General features: G+C 42.8%; 3 protein-coding genes across 4 annotated transcripts in view; 2 read left to right on the top strand and 1 right to left on the bottom strand.

Moving 5' to 3' along the window:
* Positions 1 to 525: 525 nt before the first annotated feature.
* Positions 526 to 6,228, bottom strand: LOC126982107 (uncharacterized). 2 transcript variants are annotated; one of them, XM_050833838.1, is made up of 6 exons: positions 6,068 to 6,228; positions 4,870 to 5,020; positions 3,444 to 3,562; positions 2,689 to 2,808; positions 2,447 to 2,507; positions 526 to 905 (listed from the first exon to the last, which is right to left on the bottom strand). In XM_050833838.1, exons 2-6 carry the CDS (start codon positions 5,005 to 5,007, stop codon positions 768 to 770), a joined length of 576 nt encoding a protein of 191 aa, XP_050689795.1. In that variant the 5' UTR covers positions 5,008 to 5,020; positions 6,068 to 6,228; the 3' UTR covers positions 526 to 767. The 2 variants fall into 2 exon arrangements, with proteins under 2 accessions (XP_050689795.1, XP_050689796.1); XM_050833839.1 differs by having other exon boundaries at positions 3,444 to 3,553; positions 6,068 to 6,227.
* A 911-nt stretch (positions 6,229 to 7,139) lies between these two features.
* Positions 7,140 to 13,797, top strand: LOC126982106 (nucleolin-like). The gene is made up of 5 exons (XM_050833837.1): positions 7,140 to 7,282; positions 9,485 to 9,949; positions 11,310 to 11,428; positions 12,165 to 12,378; positions 13,071 to 13,797. The coding sequence occupies exons 1-5, from the start codon at positions 7,277 to 7,279 to the stop codon at positions 13,278 to 13,280; spliced, it is 1,014 nt and encodes a 337-aa protein (XP_050689794.1). The 5' UTR covers positions 7,140 to 7,276; the 3' UTR covers positions 13,281 to 13,797.
* A 3,599-nt stretch (positions 13,798 to 17,396) lies between these two features.
* Positions 17,397 to 17,500, top strand: part of LOC126982104 (neuron navigator 3-like) — a 35,222-nt gene continuing 35,118 nt past the window's right edge. Inside the window, exon 1 of the mRNA XM_050833833.1 lies at positions 17,397 to 17,500. This exon is cut by the window's right edge and continues 35 nt beyond it. The gene's annotated coding sequence lies outside the window, so the exon portion shown is untranslated.

The following is a 17,500-nucleotide window of genomic DNA, read 5'->3' as shown; positions in this document are numbered from 1 at the left end:
GAGAAAATAAATTAAGATCTTGTAAGAATCTCTCTCTCTCTCTCTCTCTCTCTCTCTCTCTTCTCCTTTCCTTTCTCCTCATTTCTCCTCTCTCTCTCTCTCTCTCTCTCTCTCTCTCTCTCTCTCTCTCTCTCTCTCTCTCTCTCTCTCTCTCTCTCTCTCTCTCTTCTTTTCCTTCTCCCTTCCTTCCATTCACTCTCTTTTCCCACTACACTCTCTCTCTCTCTCTCGGTGAAGAAAAATTCGATCCCAAACTCTCTCATTCATTTTCCTTTCCATTAAATGCGCAGCGAGCCGGGCAGGTAATTTGTCTTCACCTGTGCTCCTGTCTTCCTCCTCCTCCTCTTCTTCGTCTTCCATTTTCTTCCTCTTCGTTTGTTTGTTTTCTTTTATGTATATTTTTTTCATCTTCCATTTTTGTTTTCTTGCTTTTTGTCTGTCTTTTTCTTTATCTTTTTTTATTCTCTCTCTCTCTCTCTCTCTCTCTTTCTTTTCATTGGTGGGAAAAGAAAATATTGAAAAAACTTGTTATTATTATTTTATTGTGACATGAATATAAAATGAGGAAAAAAATTTGACACAGAAAACTTGATTAAAATTAACTCTCTCTCTCTCTCTCTCTCTCTCTCTCTCTCTCTCTCTCTCTCTCTCTCTCTCACAGGTCACAGTATCTCACTCTTTCTCTCTCTCTCACACACACAGGTCACAGTATCTCACACTCTCTCTCTCTCTCTCTCTCTCTCTCTCTCTCTCTCTCTCTCTCTCTCTCAGGCAGCCTCCTCAGCACAGTTCTCTCCCATCTCTCCCTCCTTTTCTCCATCCTCCACCTCTTCTCCTCCTCCTCCTCCTTCTTCCTGTGTCTCCATCTTCTCATCCTCCTTCTCCACTGGTCCGCCCGTATTGCTCTGAAAATAGATAGATAGATAGGGTGGGATAAGGAAGGGAAGTATTGGATAAGGTTTTGGAAGATAAGGATAGGGAAGAAAGGAAGGAAAGCCACATAGTTAGAATTTAAGGAGGAAAGAAAGGAAGAAAAGACGAAGAAAGGAATCAAAGAGTAAAGAAGTAAAAATAAGGAAGAAAATTTGAGAAAGGAGGAAAAGAAAGTGAAGGAAAGTTTAACAATGAGGAACTAGGTTTATGGTGTGTGTGTGTGTGTGTGTGTGTGTGTGTGTGTGTGTGTGTGTGTGTGTATTTACCTAGTTGTGAAATACAGGAAAAGAGGCGTACAAGGCTCGTGCTGTCCCGTCTCCATAACTCTTAGTATCCAGTTTGGGTTTAAATTCATGAATCGTTTCTGCACACACAGTCTCCTCGTCAAGTCCGTTCCATGTTGTTGTGCTTCTGTATGAAAAACTGTATTTCCTGATGTCTCTCCTACAGTCGCTCTTCTTCAATTTCTTACCATTGTCTCTTGTCACACTTCTGTCACGTTCCACTAGGTCTTCCCTGTCCAATTTCTCCAATCCCTCTTGTATCCTGTACAATGCTATTAAGTCCCCTCTCTCTCTTCTGCTCTCCAGTGTTGTTAGTCCCAATTTCTACAGTCTTTCTTCAATAAGTATGTTCTCTCAGAGTTTCTGGTAATTCAGTCGCTGCTCTTTGTATTCTTTCCAAGTTTCTAATTTCTTTCTTCAATCTGGGTGAGCACACTAATGCTGCATATTCCAGTCTTGGACGTATCATCAATGTTATTAGTTTCTTCACCATTTCTTCATCTAAATATGTAAATGCTGCTTTTATGTTTCTAAGAAGATTGTATGTTTCCCCAGTTATCCGGTTTATATGTTTTAAAAAGGATAACTTTGTGTGTGTGTGTGTGTGTGTGTGTGTATTTCACCACGGCGTGATCACGAGTTGGACTCACAATCGCCAGCAAGTACCGTCCTGATTAGAGCAAGGCTTATTAGTCAATCGCCAGCAAGTACCGTCCTGATTAGAGCAAGGCTTATTAGTCAATCGCCAGCAAGTACCGTCCTGATTAGAGCAAGGCTTATTAGTCAATCGCCAGCAAGTACCGTCCTGATTAGAGCAAGGCTTATTAGTCAATCTCTGGGTACTGCCAGGACCTCACACACCCTTGGTCCCCCTTGCTCAAGATGGGACAGTAACCATTCCTTAGGGCTGCTTTCACAGTTGTTTTGTTTGTTTTGATTGTTACCAATGTCAGTGATCGCCGCTATAGAATTTCCACTTAAAACTGGCCGATGGGGTAGTGGTGGCGGCTGCGGGGTTAGCCTAGCCCCGCACCTTACCACACACTCTCAACACCTCTTCCTCTGCAGCCGCCACGACCCCATAGGCCAGTTTCACGTGGAAAACCATAGCGTTGATTGGTGACATTGGTAACGATCAAAACAAACAAAATGACTGTGAAAGCGGCCCTTAGTTAAGCGCTTTAACTGACTGAGCTACCAAAGAAGTGTGTGTGTGTGTGTGTACATACCTTCATTTTCTTGGTAGGGGAAGCCTGCACCACCTCTGCCCCTCTCTTGCCAGCTGCCTTCCTGCAATACAAATCATCACCGTCATCATCTGCTTTCACCATTCCACTATATATTGCTTCAAAGGCATCTACATCCATCTTGTGATAAGCGCACCAAACTGAACACCATAGCTCAGGTTTCCCCCAACAAACTAAAATTATAGAATCACACCCGACCCAATGAAACACACACACACACTCACGCGCTCTGAGATTTGTAGGCATGGTCCACGTAAGGCTTCTGTCCGCCAAACTCCACCTCCCCGGCCTTGGCAAGTGTGGTGCTGGCCTCCGACTCCGTGGCGAAGGTGAGGTAGCAGTGTCTGTGTGGGTGGAGGAGTGATGGTGAGCTGGTGGTGGTGGGGTGGAGTGGAGAGACAAGAGGAGGAGGAGGAGTGGAGACAGGAAGAGGAGGAGGAAGTGGAGAGAAAAAGGAAGGAGATGAGAAGGTACAGGGAAGAGGGAGAGGAAAGATGAGGTGGAGGAGGAGGAGGAGGAGAAGGAGTGGAATGAAGAGGGGAAGAGGAGGAGCAGGAGGAGGAGAGGAAAAGGAAGATCAGAAGGTGGAGGGAAGAAGGAGAGGAAAGATGAAGTGAAGGAGGAGGAGGAGGAGGAGGAGGAGGTGAAGGAGGAGGAAGAGGAGGAGGAGGGAATGGAGAAGAGAAATATAAGGAATAAGAATGGAGAGATAAAGAAAGATAGCAAAAGGAAAGAAATAAATTAAAATAAACAACAATAACAGTAATAATAATTTTCTTCTTATTCTTGTCAGCCCTAATCAACCAGTCTCAAATTACTCTTGGTTTCACTGCAAAATTTGTCCTTAAACTATTAATAATAATAATAAAAATAATAGTTACGTTTAATTTTTCAACTCAACAAAAAAGAAAAAAAATCAGTATACTGTAAGTCAGTAAAAAAAAAAATAAATAAAAAATAAATAAATAAATAACCTTACCTTCCAAATTTAACCGAGGCGGCTGCCGTGCGCGCGACGTCCAGGAGCTGCTGCGCACACACGGCCTCGATGGGGTTGATGAAGCTGACGTACACGCTGCACGGGTCCTTCTGTTTGGACTGGGGAGATTACACTCGTTTCGGAGCAAAATTTGTCCTTAAACGGATAGGATTGAACTCGCTGTGGTTGCTAAATTTCTCCCTGATATAGTTACTCTTGGTTTCAGTGCAAAATTTGTCCTTAAACTGATAGGATTGAACTCGCTGTGGTTGCTAAATTTCTCCCCAATATAATTACTCTTGGTTTCAGTGCAAAATTTGTCCTTAAACTGATAGGATTGAACTCGGTGTGATTGCTAAATTTCTCCCCAATATAATTACTCTTGGTTTCAGTGCAAAATTTGTCCTTAAACTGATAGGATTGTACTCACTGTGGTTGCTAAATTTCTCCCCAATATAATTACTCTTGGTTTCAGTGCAAAATTTGTCCTTAAACTGATAGGATTGTACTCACTGTGGTTGCTAAATTTCTCCCTGATATAGTTACTCTTGGTTTCAGTGCAAAATTTGTCCTTAAACTGATAGGATTGAACTCGCTGTGGTTGCTAAATTGCTCCCTGATATAGTTACTCTTGGTTTCAGTGCAAAATTTGTCCTTAAACTGATAGGACTGAACTCGCTGTGGTTGCTAAATTTCTCCTTAAACTGACGAAATGACTGTAAAATCTGTCCCTGGCCTTGATCACTCTTGGCCTGGTTGTGAAATTGGTCCTTAAAAAGATGAAATTACTCCTGGTTGGGTTGATAAATTCCTCCTTAAACTGATATGATAAAATTACACTTGGTTTTGATGTAACATTTGTTCTTAAACTGATGAAATTCCTCTTGTTTTCAGTGCAAAATTTGTCCTTAAACTGATCACATTACTCCTGGTTGGGTTGATAAATTTGTCCTTAACTGATATGATAAAATTAGACTTGGTTTTGATGTAATATTTATTCTTAAACTGATGAAATTACTCTTGGTTGGCTTGCTAAATTGGTCCTTAAACAGATGAAATTACTCTTGGTTAGGTGAAAATTGTCCCTGAGTAAACAACTGATATAATTACACTTGGTTTCACTGCAAAATTGGTCCTTAAACTAATTAAATTACACTCGCTCTGTCCTTAAGCTGATCAAATTACTCTTGGTTAGGTTGTCAAATTTTTCTTTAAACATTAAATTAGTCTTGTTTTTATTTTTTAATAGCAAAAGCAAATATATATAAAAGAAAACAGCAACAAAAATGTCCACTAAATACTACTCTGAAAAAAGAAAACAAGAAACTATACAGTCACACACATACACAAAAAACTATACAATCACACCCACACTCACACATACACAAAAAACTATACAATCACACCCACACTCACACCCACTTACCTTATTCCTCACAGCCGCTGCCCCGCCCCGCCCCTGGCCCCGGCTGCCCCGACGCATGGTGGTCTGGCGCCCTCGCCCGCCCCGGAAACCCCCTCGGCTCCGCACGTTGGGACGCCCACCGCCCCTGAAGCCAAGCATCTCGCTGTTGGTACTGGGGAGAGAGAGAGAGAGAGACTGGTTGATTAGGGCTGAGGGGGAGGAGGAAGAGGAAGAGGAAGAGGAGGAAGAGGAGAAACAAGAATAAGAAGAAAAATTAATATTAACCAAAGGAATAGATAAGCTCCCTTCTCCCTCCCTGTCTTGTCCAATTCCCCCTTCTATTTAATCTCCCTGTCTACTGTCTCCCTTTTGCCCTTATCCTCCCTGTCTGGCTTTCATCTCCCTTCTTCAGTTTTCTTTTCCCTCCCTTCTCCCTACCTTTATCCTCCCTGTCTGGCTTTCATCTCCCTTCTTCAGTGTTCTTTTCCCTCCCTTCTCCCTACCTTTATCCTCCCTGTCTGGCTTTCATCTCCCTTCTTCAGTTTTCTTTTCCCTCCCTTCTCCCTACCTTTATCCTCCCTGTCTGGCTTTCATCTCCCTTCTTCAGTGTTCTTTTCCCTCCCTTCTCCCTACCTTTATCCTCCCTGTCTTTCATCTCCCTTCTTCAGTGTTATTTTCCCTCCCTTCTCCCTCCCTTTATCCTCCCTGTCTTTCATCTCCCTTCTTCAGTGTTCTCCCTCCCTTCCTATCCACTGTCTCCCTTCTCCCTCGTACCTTTATCCTCCCTCTGTCAGTGTTCCTTTCCCTGCCTATCCATTGTCTCCCTTCTCCCTTGTACCTTTATTCTCCCTCCCTGTCTATACGCATTACCTCCCTTTGTCTGCCATCTTCCTCATCCCTGATACCATTTCTCTCCCTATCCTTAAGCTCCCTTGTACCTGTTTCCTCCTTTTATATCTTCCTCCTCCCTCCCTCCCTTTCCCCGCCCTATTTCTCATACTATTTCACCTCCCTGTCCACTGTCTCCCTTCTCCCTGGTACCTTTTCCTCCCTGTCTCCCTGGTACCTTTTCCTCCCTGTCTCCCTGGTACCTTTTCCTCCCTGTCTCCCTGGTACCTTTTCCTCCCTGTCTCCCTGGTACCTTTTCCTCCGTCTCCCTGGTACCTTTTCCTCCCTGTCTCCCTGGTACCTTTTCCTCCGTCTCCCTTCTCCCTGGTACCTTTTCCTCCCTGTCTCCCTTCTTTCCTCTCCCTGGGTCCTGGAGGCGCCGCGGGAGGCAACACGGACACAAAAATAGGAAAAAGCCGCGGGAGGGAAACCACGCCGGGTATGGAGACGCCTTCACACAGGGACCCTTAGTGCAGAGTTGTTTATATTGCCTATTTTATTTATGTAGCTTTTGTTATTATTTAGATGCCTTATATTATGTCTATTTTGTCCTTTTTGATTTATTTAGGGTGTTGTTTGGGGTTAGGAAAGGTTGGTTTGGGTATATTTACGATCGATATTCTCACCCTTAGGATATTGGCTATTTTAGTTATGTAGCTTTTGTTAGTATCTAGATGGCTTTTATTATGTTTCTTTTGTCACGTTTGATTTATTTAGGGTGTTGTTTGGGGTTAGGAAAGGTTAGTTTGGTTATGTTCACGATCGATATTTTATACACACCAGAAATCGATAATCTGATATATATTCGCCGTGTCAAGGAATATAATGGTGGAAATATTAATTATCCTCCATTTTTAGGTTTATTATGTCACTCACAACCTCTCATTATGGCTAAATACTCGTTATTCAGGCAGTGCGTTGTTAGGAAATACTGTAATATCCCATAAATAACTCCATACAAATATAATAGCCGCATAAAGCCAAAAAAATAAATAACCACAAGCACAAAGATAAAATAGAACGTAATAAACCAGTTAAATAGAGTCTGAATAAAGAATAAACCCAAAATAATGAAAACCGTCCTGGGAGTCCTAACGATATGGAAAAATTACTAAAACTCTGAAATACGAGAAAAATGACGCTGGAAAAATAAATTATACTAAGAAAAACATGAAATAAAACATAATATAGTAGTAAAATCGAGTTAAAACACCAAATAAACCCAATAATAAAGGTAACCGTCCTGTGTGCGAGTCAAGATACAAATAGTTATAATAAAAAGTAAAATATAAGGAGAAAAGGAGAGAAAGGAGAAGATAAAAGAATTCATATTAATACAAAGATAAAATAAAACACAATAAACCACCAAAATAGAGTCAAAATAATAAATAAACCCAATAATAATGAGAACCGTCCTGTGAGCGAGTCTGTCCGTCCTTCCTTCAGCCCACGCGGGGAACCATAGCGGACGCGCCCTGCACCTCACACCTTACCTCCTCGCTAGCTGCCATTTTCCTGCCTGACGTTGCTCCAGAAGGTCATGAAGGTGAGAACAGGTCGTAGTCTCTTAACATGTCGGGTCACGCGGGTCAACAAGCTTTACTTACGGAGATATTGACGTGTTTGTAATCTGGCTCCCGCGCTCCTCCGCAGTACCTTGAAATGGCGGTGAATTTTTCGAGTTTTTTTTTTTCTTGTGGCGTTTTTTGGCGGTGTGTTTGGAGGCCGTGCTGTGTGCTTGGTGTGCTTGGAGAGGAGTGTCATCAGATGTTTTTTTCTCATGTTAAGGAAATTTCGGTGAGAATTGGTACACGTGTTTGAAATGCTTTTTTTTTTATATATTATATATATGGTGTGTTTGTTGGGTGTGGTGTGTGTCTGGAGGGGTTCAGGAGGTGATTTTTCCCGTCTATTTTGGAAATAGGGTGAGAAAGTTTGGCGCCCACGTGTTTGGCAGGCCGCGTGTTGTGCCCCGATGACCTCCCGGGGAAGGCTCACGCCCGCGGCTCCAGCAGGTCACTGGCCACGCTGTGCTGGGCACGGGCAGTATTTTTGACTGATACATGAATTTTTGTTCTTGGTTTTTCCAAAACGATTGACCTTTAAGAGATTTCTGTTTTGTGCCTTCACCACGACGTCAGGCAGACTTACTTTTCGCGTTTTGGTTTGGTTCATTGTGTCCTGGAGGCGTGTGTCGTCGTGTGCTGGAGTCCGCCGCCGCAACAATTAGCTCCCCCACTGAGGCCTGAGGTGCTGGGCACACAGGAACAGGTGTTTGGAAGGCCGTGTTTTAATTTTTATTCTGCGTGGCCTGGCGGCCTACTGCACAATGCTCTTCCAATAATCATCCATGGATGAAAATGCTTTTTTGTCTAGTATGTCAATATAGTGAGTTGCTGAACACAGGAACAGGTGTTTGGAAGGCCTCATGGCATTTCTCATTCTTGTTGCTTTTGTTTTCTCTGAGTCATTAAAGCTTGGGACGTGTGGCCTGGCTGGCTCATTTCAGAGCCTTAATTATCAGCCTTGGTGAATGTGCTTTTATCATTTGGCTAGTATGGAAATATAGTTCCTCCATGGCTCAAAGATTATCATGCCCAGCTACTGCTTGGGTAGATTCTTGGTTGTAAGCTAAAGACTAAATTAATTAAAAGGACATAAAGGAAGGAAGACCAAGGAGAAATTACCTAATAAACTACACAATGCATCATAGACCTAGAGACAAGGCATCATAGACCTAGAGAGGAAGAGGAAGAAGAGAATATGAACCTTCTTGGGGGGCGAGTTAAAGAGAAGATGCTTAAGATGAAACAGAGATGATCGTGGCGTAAAGAGATAACACAGTGTGGCGTTGAGGCCCCATTCACTCCACACTCGCTAAAGATGAGATAAGGGATAGTGGGTTCAAGAGATAGCCTAGATGCTCCCCACTGATGCATAGAATGAGGTATAGCCCAGATAGCCGTTCCATTGATAATGTATTTGAATGATGGTTATCTCCCCCACAGCACAGGTATTGGGGTTGGTTAGTACGATCTCACCTGGCCACTTTTTAGTTTTTTGTCACCTGTCTGCTGTTCATACCTTGCGTGGTTATTAATTAGTGTATAGGGGGATAATTATAAATAGCAGAGTCTACCTTTTCTCTATTATTGCCTCTGTACATTTATATTTATCCCAGCTATGCATGTCTAGTCAGGTGACGCTTAAGTTGTTTTCATATATTTATTTTCTGTGTTTTCTTAATATTAAAGTCTATAATTGCCCTTTGTACTATGTTTTGCTCTTATGGTCATTACCAAAATTTTCTCATTTTATAATTTTGTTACATGAATTACCAAACCATGCTCTCCCCTCCCTCCCTCTCTCTCCCTTCTAACCCTGTTTCGTTCAGTGTTTTGTCATGACTTACCCAACCATGCACCCTCCTCTCTCAGGGGGCTTCGTGGTGCAGTGGTTAGCACACTCAGCTTAACTGAGAGAGCCCGGGCAGAGTGGAAAATTTGGGCGGCTTTTCCGATACCTAACGCCCCTGTCCACCCAGCAGTGAATGGGTACCAGGTATTAATCAGGGGTTGTGTCCCTTCTATAATTCCTTCCCCTTCGGTCTCTCTCCAGCATATGACCACAGATGTTGCACCGACTAAACCAAACTTTCCAACTCTCCTCTCCTCTCCTCCCTCTCACAACCTTCCCTCCTCCTCCCCCCCCCTTCCTCTCTCCCTTCTAACCCTTGTCTCTCCCCCAGTCACCAGGTCTAGAAGGAGGAGAAGCTAAAATAAAGAAAGGCAAGAAGAAGGGAGGCGCTGAGGGCGGCGACAACCTGGCAGCAAAGAAGGCCAGCAAGGGACCCAAGGACTCCAACAACAGCATGAAGGAAAACAAGAGGAACAGCTTCGGCGACGGGGGGGAGGTGGGCTTCAAGGGGGGACGTGGAGGCGGCGGAAGAGGAGGAGGAGGAGGGGATAGGGGTGGATTCAAGGGCGGAAGAGGTGGTGGCGATCGAGGTGATCGAGGTGGTGGTTTCCGAGGAGGGTTCAGGGGTGGGAGAGGTGGAGATCGTGGTGGTGGATTTAGAGGCGGAAGAGGTGGAGATCGCGGTGGTGGTTTCAGAGGAGGAAGAGGTGGAGATCGTGGTGGCGGAAGAGGTGGTTTCCGCGGAGGAAGAGGAGGAGACAGAGGAGGAAGAGGATTCAATAACAGTGGTGGATTTGTAAGTATGATTCTCTCTCTCTCTCTCTCTCTCTCTCTCTTCCTACTCCTGTATTTCCCCTTTTTCCTTCTCCTTTTTTTCTCCCTCTTTCTTTCTTTTTCTATCTTTATTATCTATTTTATTGTCTATTTCTTGTTTCCTTTCTTTATTATGATTTTAAGATGGTTATGAATTTATTGGTATTTGCTTCACATTAATTTGTCAACATTATTTATTTTTTATTAACACATTTTATTCTATTTATTTCTTCTATTCAAACTCATTATATCCTATTGATTTCTTATATTCAAACACATTCTAATTTCTATCCTATTTCTTTATTCAAACACATTCTATCCTATTTATTTCTTTATTCAAACTCAATCTATCCACCTTTTCTTTCCTTTCTTTATTGTTTACCTCCATTTTCTCCTGTTTCATCACACTGCATGTCAATCATCACTAATTTATATTCTCCATCTCTCACACACTTTCCACTGTTTATTAATCTCTATTCTATCCATTTTCAATCATCACATTTTCCTCCTCCTCCATATACTCTCCTTTTTTAATCATGCTTCTGTTTCATCACAAAGCCTGAATCATCACTAATTTATATTCTCCGTCTCTCACACACTTTCCACTGTTTATTAATCTTCATTCTATCCATTTTCAATCATCACATTCTTATCCTCCTCTCTCATATACTCTCCTTTTTTAATCATGCTTCTGTTTCATCACAAAGCCTGAATCATCACTAATTTATATTCTCCCTCTCTCGCACACTTTCCACTGTTTATTAATCTCTGTTCTATTTCAATCATCACATTTTCCTCCTCCTCCATATAGTCTCCTTTTTAATCATACTTCTGTTTCATCACAAAGCCTCAATCATCACTAATTTATATTCACCGTCTCTCTCGCACACTTTCCACTGTTTATTAATCTATTCTATCCATTTTCAATCATCACATTCTTATCCTCTTCTCTCATAGTTCCTTTTTAATCATACTTCTGTTTCATCACAAAGCCTGAATCATCACTAATTTATATTCTCCCTCTCACACACTTTCCACTGTTTATTAATCTATTCTATCCATTTTCAATCATCACATTTTCCTCCTCCTCCATATAGTCTTCTTTTAATCATACTTCTGTTTCATCCCAAAGCCTCAATCATCACTAATTTATATTCTCCGTCTCTCTCACACTTTCCACTGTTTATTAATCTCTATTCTATCCCTTTTCAATCATCACATTTTTTCCTCCTCCCTCATAATCATGCTGTCTAATTGCATTCCTATATCTCTTATCTCTCAGCGCTCACTTTCCGTTTCCATCCCATCCCTCCATTTATTTATTTTCCCTCCCTCGCGCACAGGGCAACCGTGAACGTGACCCGTCAGTGCTGTTCCTCACTTTCAACTCATTCATCACCAAGAAGGATGTGACGGACGTGCTCGCTGCGGCCGGGGATGAGGCGGGCTTTGAACTGGGCAGGTAAGCAGGTGTTGGGAGGCTTTGAATTGAGCAGGTGTGGGGAGGCTTTGAACTGAGCAGGTGTGGGGAGGCTTTGAATTGAGCAGGTAAGCAGGTGTTGGGAGGCTTTGAATTGAACAGGTGTGGGAAGGCTTTGAACTGGGCAGGTAAGCAGGTGTTGGGAGGCTTTGAATTGAACAGGTGTGGGAAGGCTTTGAACTGAGCAGGTGTTGGGAGGTTTTGAACTGAGCAGGTGTTGGGAGGCTTTGAATTGAACAGGTGTGGGAAGGCTTTGAACTGGGCCGGTAAGCAGGTGTTGGGAGGCTTTGAACTGAGCAGGTATGGGGAGACAACAGGTGGGATGACAGGTGTGGGGTGGCTTTGAACTGAGCAGGTCTGAGGAGGCTTTGAATTGGCGCCTTCCTGTGTTCATCATAAATACCTAACCAATGTGTTTTGTTTGTCTTTACTGTAAAAAAAAAAAAGGCATTGTTGTTACCTGTAGAAATGGAAGAAAAAAATGAATGACCTATATTTACTTGAACTCAAATGCATGGAAACATTTACTTGATTAAGAAACATTTAATTGAACAGTCACAAAGCATGTAATTTAATTCACTGAAGCTTTACACTCACATATGTATTAATTTTATATACTGTTGCCTTTATTCTGTACACTTCTCTATACATATGCCACTACTACTTCTATTACTACTACGACTATTACTACTACTATTAATCTCTTCCTCTCCTCCAGAAACATGCGTATTGTGATGCCGTCCGCCGCTGCCGCCGCCACACTGAAGGATCAGATCAACGCCCTCAACCTCAACATCGGCAAGATCGACAACGGCTTCCTGAGACAAGATGAGAGGACCAGCCCGGAGAAGAGGGCCGCGCCGGAGGAGGGCGGCAACTCCAACAAGAAATCCAAGGGGGAGGACGGCAAGGCGAAGAAGGGTGCCAAGGAGGTGCGTAGACGTGTGTGTGTGTGTGTGTGTGTGTTGTTTATACTTCGTTGTTCTCTGTCCCTTTTCTCTTTGGTGGTGGTTGTTATTACTCAACCCTCTCATGCACCCTAAGCTGTTCTTTCCTGTGCCTGTCTGCAGCCTCCATGTTCTGGCGGCTCGTGGCAGTTTTTCCGCCCACCAAAGTATTTTGATTTGCAGTCGGTTTTCATCCCAGAGACTGCACTCGTCCTCATAAATATTAGGGGCCTTGTTATTAGTTATGATTTTACATGACAAAAATTACAACACAATTTTAGGCCCATATTTGGGTGCGGAATGAAATGCACTTCATGCAATCAGAAATTAGATAAATTCAATTTCACATCCATGTAGCTGCAGCTCACTGGTGAAAAGTTTGTTATCCAGTACACAGCGGCACAGCGTGCTGAAGGTTCAGAGCTCACGGCAGTGGGTGCAGGCGTCTGACTGGTGGTGGAAGCTGCCTTTGTTTGTGCCTCGCGGTCAAGGCCGCGCCAGTGGGAAGGGTTGATAATCAGTTTGAGTGATGGTGAAGCAACAAGTTTGCTCAACCAGAGCATGATGCCTTTGGCAGGAATATTAGTATCTCAAGCCGCAGACCTTAGATAGAATCATAAACTTAACAAAATTATAGGCGGGATAATCTCATGCATCACCTCTCCCTTGCACCAAAGGAAAAGATGGTGGTAGAAGAGGAGGACGATGATGATGACGACGAGGAGGATGAGGAGGGTGACGAAGATGATGATGACGAGGAGGAGGACGATGATGACGAGGGTGGAAATGCCATCGCCGCCGCCCCTGGCGCCGAAGATGATGATGACGACGACGAGGATGATGATGACGACGACGATGAGGATGAGGAAGACGATGATGATGAGTGAAGGGCCGGAGCGCAGGTATTCAGAGCCGCGTGTTGGGACATGTTTTTAGCAAGTGACCTGTTGATAAAAAATGAGAAGAAAAAAAATCCAAAACTGTACATGATGAGTTGACTATTTTTTATGTGAGCCAGACTTTTTTGTGTGTGTGTACGTGTGTGTGTGTGTGTGTGTAGCAGTGACAGTAGTAGTAGTAGTGTTAGTGGTAGATTTTACTGTAGAAGTTGGATGTCAGCGAGAGATTAAAAAATGGAGACAGAGAGAGAAAGACTTATTACAATTTAGAATCCATTTCCTTTTGTTTCCTCCCCCTACCATCACTACCCCCTCCCCCCTACTCCTCACGGCCAATGGGCAATTATTTCCAAGTACAAGTCATTGCCGAGGGGTACAAGTGTGGCCGGACAGGTGTGGGCCGTCCCTCGCCTGTCCTCTGTCTTGTGTGTGTGTGAGCAGGTGACAAAGATTGGCCAGACAGAGGCGGAGAAATCTTGTACAATAAAAGTAATTGTTTTGTCAAGGTTGTTTTATATTAATGATGAGTGTGTTAGTGTGAGAGAATGGCGGATTGGTATGTCTGAAGAAGAGGTTTGCCAAGGTTGTTTTATATTAACCCGGTAGGAGCAACGGGCCAAATTTGTGGCTTTACCGTGTAGCAGCGACAGGCCAAATTTGTGGCTTTACCGTGTAGCAGCAACGGGCCAAATTTGTGGCTTTACCGTGTAGCAGCGACGGGCCAAATTTGTGCCATGATTTAAACCCTCCAAAATAGATGATGCATAAACTGATCACAAATGCTTTGATATGTATTATGAAATGGTTTGTGTGAGTGATGATTTTTTCTCGTTTTTCTCGCTTAGAGGGACCATTAAGAAACATGATCCCTGCTGCTACCGGGTTAATGCTGAAGTGTGTTAGTTTGAGCGGATGATGGATTGGTATATGTGAAGATGATTGCTTGCAACTTGCCTTGGTTTAGAGAAATACAAATCAATGAAGAAAGGTAGAGATGTATATATAATTAACATCTGACTTCCTTTCGATTTCTTTGTGAATACATGAAAAGAAAACTGAATGAAGAATCTGAATTAATGAAGCAAGGTAAACAGCCATGTATATATATAATTACCATTCATTCTGCCTCGATTCTAATCCGCCATTCATAAATCTTGGCTTCATTTGGTATGTGTGAAGATTAGCTTGCAACTTGCCTTTGCTTAGAGAAATACAAATGAAAAAAAATAATGAACGGTACAGTTATATATGTAATTACCATGTGACATTCTCTTGATTTCTTAGTGAATACAGATGAAAAAAGAAATGAATGAATGTGGAATCTAAATTAATGAAGCAAGGTAAAACTATATATGTAATTATCATCTGACTTCCTTTTAATTTCTTAGTGAATAACGATGGAAAAAAAAGTGAAGGAAGAAAGGTACAGCTATATATATAATTAGCATTGACTTCTTTTAATTTCTTAGTGAATAGAGATGGAAAGGAAAATGAATGAAGAAGGGCACAGCTATATATATAATTAGCATTGACTTCTTTTAATTTCTTAGTGAATAGAGATGGAAAGGAAAATGAGAGAATGAATCTAAATTAATGAAGCAAGGTAAACATCCACATATATATAATTAGCTTCCAACCTACCTTTTTTGTGCAGGGGAGGTCAAGGGCAAAAATAATGGGAAAAAAAAGCCTGCTGCTTCTGTAAAAGAGTCCAGAGTAGCCAAAAGACAGGTCAGTTTTGGGAGGAGAGGTGACCCGATACCTTGATTTTAACCAGTCACTATAAATCTTAACCATCTAATAGCAATGAGAGGTTGTGTTAGCGGGACTCGAACTGGGGTGAGGAAGTTTTAGAGGGAGAGAAAAGATGGAGGAGGAAGAGATTGATTGATAGTTTATTGTTGCAAGTAAATGTAGATGGAGAAGAGAAGGGAGATGAAGGATATAGTTAGAACAAGAGGGAAGGGAGGGAGATGAAACAGAGGAGAGAGAAATAAGAGAAGGGTTCAGAGAGAGGAAGACCTTATTTACTACTTAATTTGTCTTCTCGTCTACTTTCGTTAACATTTCGCCTCATCCACTAGAGTGAGAGGCCGCCACACTTTCTCTGGCATTTGTGTGCGGCAAGAAAAATGCCCTTCACACGGCGGTCACTGATGCCCGGAGTGGACGAGAGCAGCGTTACCAGAAAGGAGAGAGAAGTCAGAGCCGTAATTTCTATGGGTGTGTGTGGGGGGAGGGGGCTTTCTATATTGGTGTGTGAAGAGAGAAGAGGAGGACCTGAGAAGCGATACAAAGCGTTACAGGTCAAAAGAAGGCGGCTTCAAAATACCCCTAAAATTGAACTCTTATAACGCGTGGTGGTTCGCTCGGTCGCCCCCCTTATGAACTTGTGGCTTTTTATATTGGCGTGTGAAAAAGAGCGAGGATCGAGAGGAGGAGGACCTAAGAAGCGATACAAAGCGTTGCAGGTCAAAAGAAGGCCTGGAAATACCCCTAAAAGTGCTTATATTTCAAAGAGTTCCGGCCCTTAATTCCTGAGCGTGGTGGTTTGCTGCTTCTTCATACGATTTGGTATGGTCGCCCCCCTGAGGAACTTGTGATGCCCTGTGGACCTTCCCTAATACCCTGCCAAAATTACGGGTCTGGAAGTGGAGGAAAAGGAAGGGAACGAGAGAACAGGAGAAAAATGAAGAAAGATTTGGAAGGAGAGAATTGCGGAGGAAAATGAAGAAAGAAAGAATTGGACGAGAGGATAAGAGGAGGAAAATGAATGAAGAAAGAATTGGAACGAGAGAAGAGAGGAGGAAAAGGAATGAACGAGAGAAGAGAGGAGGAAAATGAATGAACGAGTGAATAGTACAGAGGAAATAAAATGAATAAAGAAAAGAAAATATGAATGAAAATGAATTGAAAGGAACCGAGAGGATAGAAAGATGAATGGAAGGAAAGTGAATAAGATCGAAAAGAATGGAGAAAAGAAAAAAAGGAGAATATTAATGAAGAGAAAAAAAAAAGAAGAGGAAGAGAAGACAAATGAATGGAGAGGAGGAGGAGGAGGAGGAAGCTGGGCTGTGTAAAGCAACGTTAAACTTTCTTATATACAGGAAGAGAGAGAGAGGGGGAGGAAGGAAGAGGAGGAGGGAGGGAGGTATCATCGGCCAAGGTTACAGGAGCGAAGGGAAGAGGAGGAGGAGGAGGAGGGAGGTAGAGAAGGAGAGAGAGAGAAAATGGAGGCTCCCACTAACTTAAGCCATCACCAAACCAATTCTAAGTAAACCATGTAAACAACCCTGAATAAACCATGTAAACAGTGACTCAGTGAATTAAAGAAACAATGAATCCATGTTGATATAGACACGGGGAGACTGAAGTTTAAGTTACGTTAGGAAATTGAGAGAAAAAATAAGTTGAAATCATTCCCTGGTAACTTAGGAGGCGAGGGAGAGAGGAGGGAGAAGAAGAGGAAAAGGGGGTATAGAAAGGAAGAAGAGAGAGAGAAAGAGAATGACGGGAAGGAAGAAGAGAGAGAGAGGGGGGAAGGAAAAGGGAGAGAAATAAAGTTAAAATCATTCTTTGGTAACTTAGAAGGAGAGAGAGAGAGAGAGAGAGAGAGAGAAAGGGAAGGAAAAGAGGGTATAGAAAGGAAGAAGAGAGGGAGAGGAACGAAAGGAAGAAGAGAGAGAGAGGGGGGGAAGGAAAAGGGAGAGAAATAAAGTTAAAATCATTCCTTGGTAACTTAGAAGAAGAGAGAGAGAGGAGGAGGGAGAAGAAGAGGAAGAGGGGGTATAGAAAGGAAGAAGAGAATGACGGGAAAGGAAGAAGAGAAGAGAGAGAGAGAGAGAGAGAGAGAGAGAGAGAGAGAGAGAGAGAGAGAGAGAGAGAGAGGGAAGGAAAAGGGAGAGAAATAAAGTTAAAATCATTCCTTGGTAACTTAGAGAGAGAGAGAGAGAGAGAGAGAGAGAGAGAGAGAGAGAGAGAGAGAGAGAGAGAGAGAAGGGGAAGAAGAGGAGGAGGAAAAGAGGATATAGAAAGGAAGAAGAGAGAGAGAGAGGGAGAGGAAGGAAGGAAAGGAAGAAGAGAAGAGAGAGAGGGGGAAGGAAGAGGAGGAGGAGGAGTTTGGGGCAAGGATGGGCAGCGTGTATGTGTATGTGTGTGTGTCAGTGTGCGTACAGAAGTGAATGAGTGAGGGTGCGCGTTCCTACACT

This window comes from Eriocheir sinensis, chromosome 50 (assembly GCF_024679095.1).
Source record: "Eriocheir sinensis breed Jianghai 21 chromosome 50, ASM2467909v1, whole genome shotgun sequence".
Classification (NCBI taxonomy): domain Eukaryota; kingdom Metazoa; phylum Arthropoda; class Malacostraca; order Decapoda; family Varunidae; genus Eriocheir; species Eriocheir sinensis.
This window is presented reverse-complemented; position numbering and strand designations above follow the sequence as displayed.

Bases quoted from the DNA above. Each gene is read 5' to 3' on its own strand.
- LOC126982107 (XM_050833838.1), bottom strand. From the start codon at position 5,007: ATGCTTGGCTTCAGGGGCGGTGGGCGTCCCAACGTGCGGAGCCGAGGG. The intron at 3,563-4,869 runs GTAAGTGGGTGT...TAATCTCCCCAG, and splicing joins CAGCGGCTGTGAGGAATAAG to TCCAAACAGAAGGACCCGTG. The intron at 906-2,446 runs GTATGTACACAC...ATCTATTTTCAG, and splicing joins CCCCTACCAAGAAAATGAAG to AGCAATACGGGCGGACCAGT.
- LOC126982106 (XM_050833837.1), top strand. The intron at 9,950-11,309 runs GTAAGTATGATT...CCTCGCGCACAG, and splicing joins TCAATAACAGTGGTGGATTT to GGCAACCGTGAACGTGACCC. The intron at 11,429-12,164 runs GTAAGCAGGTGT...CCTCTCCTCCAG, and splicing joins GCGGGCTTTGAACTGGGCAG to AAACATGCGTATTGTGATGC.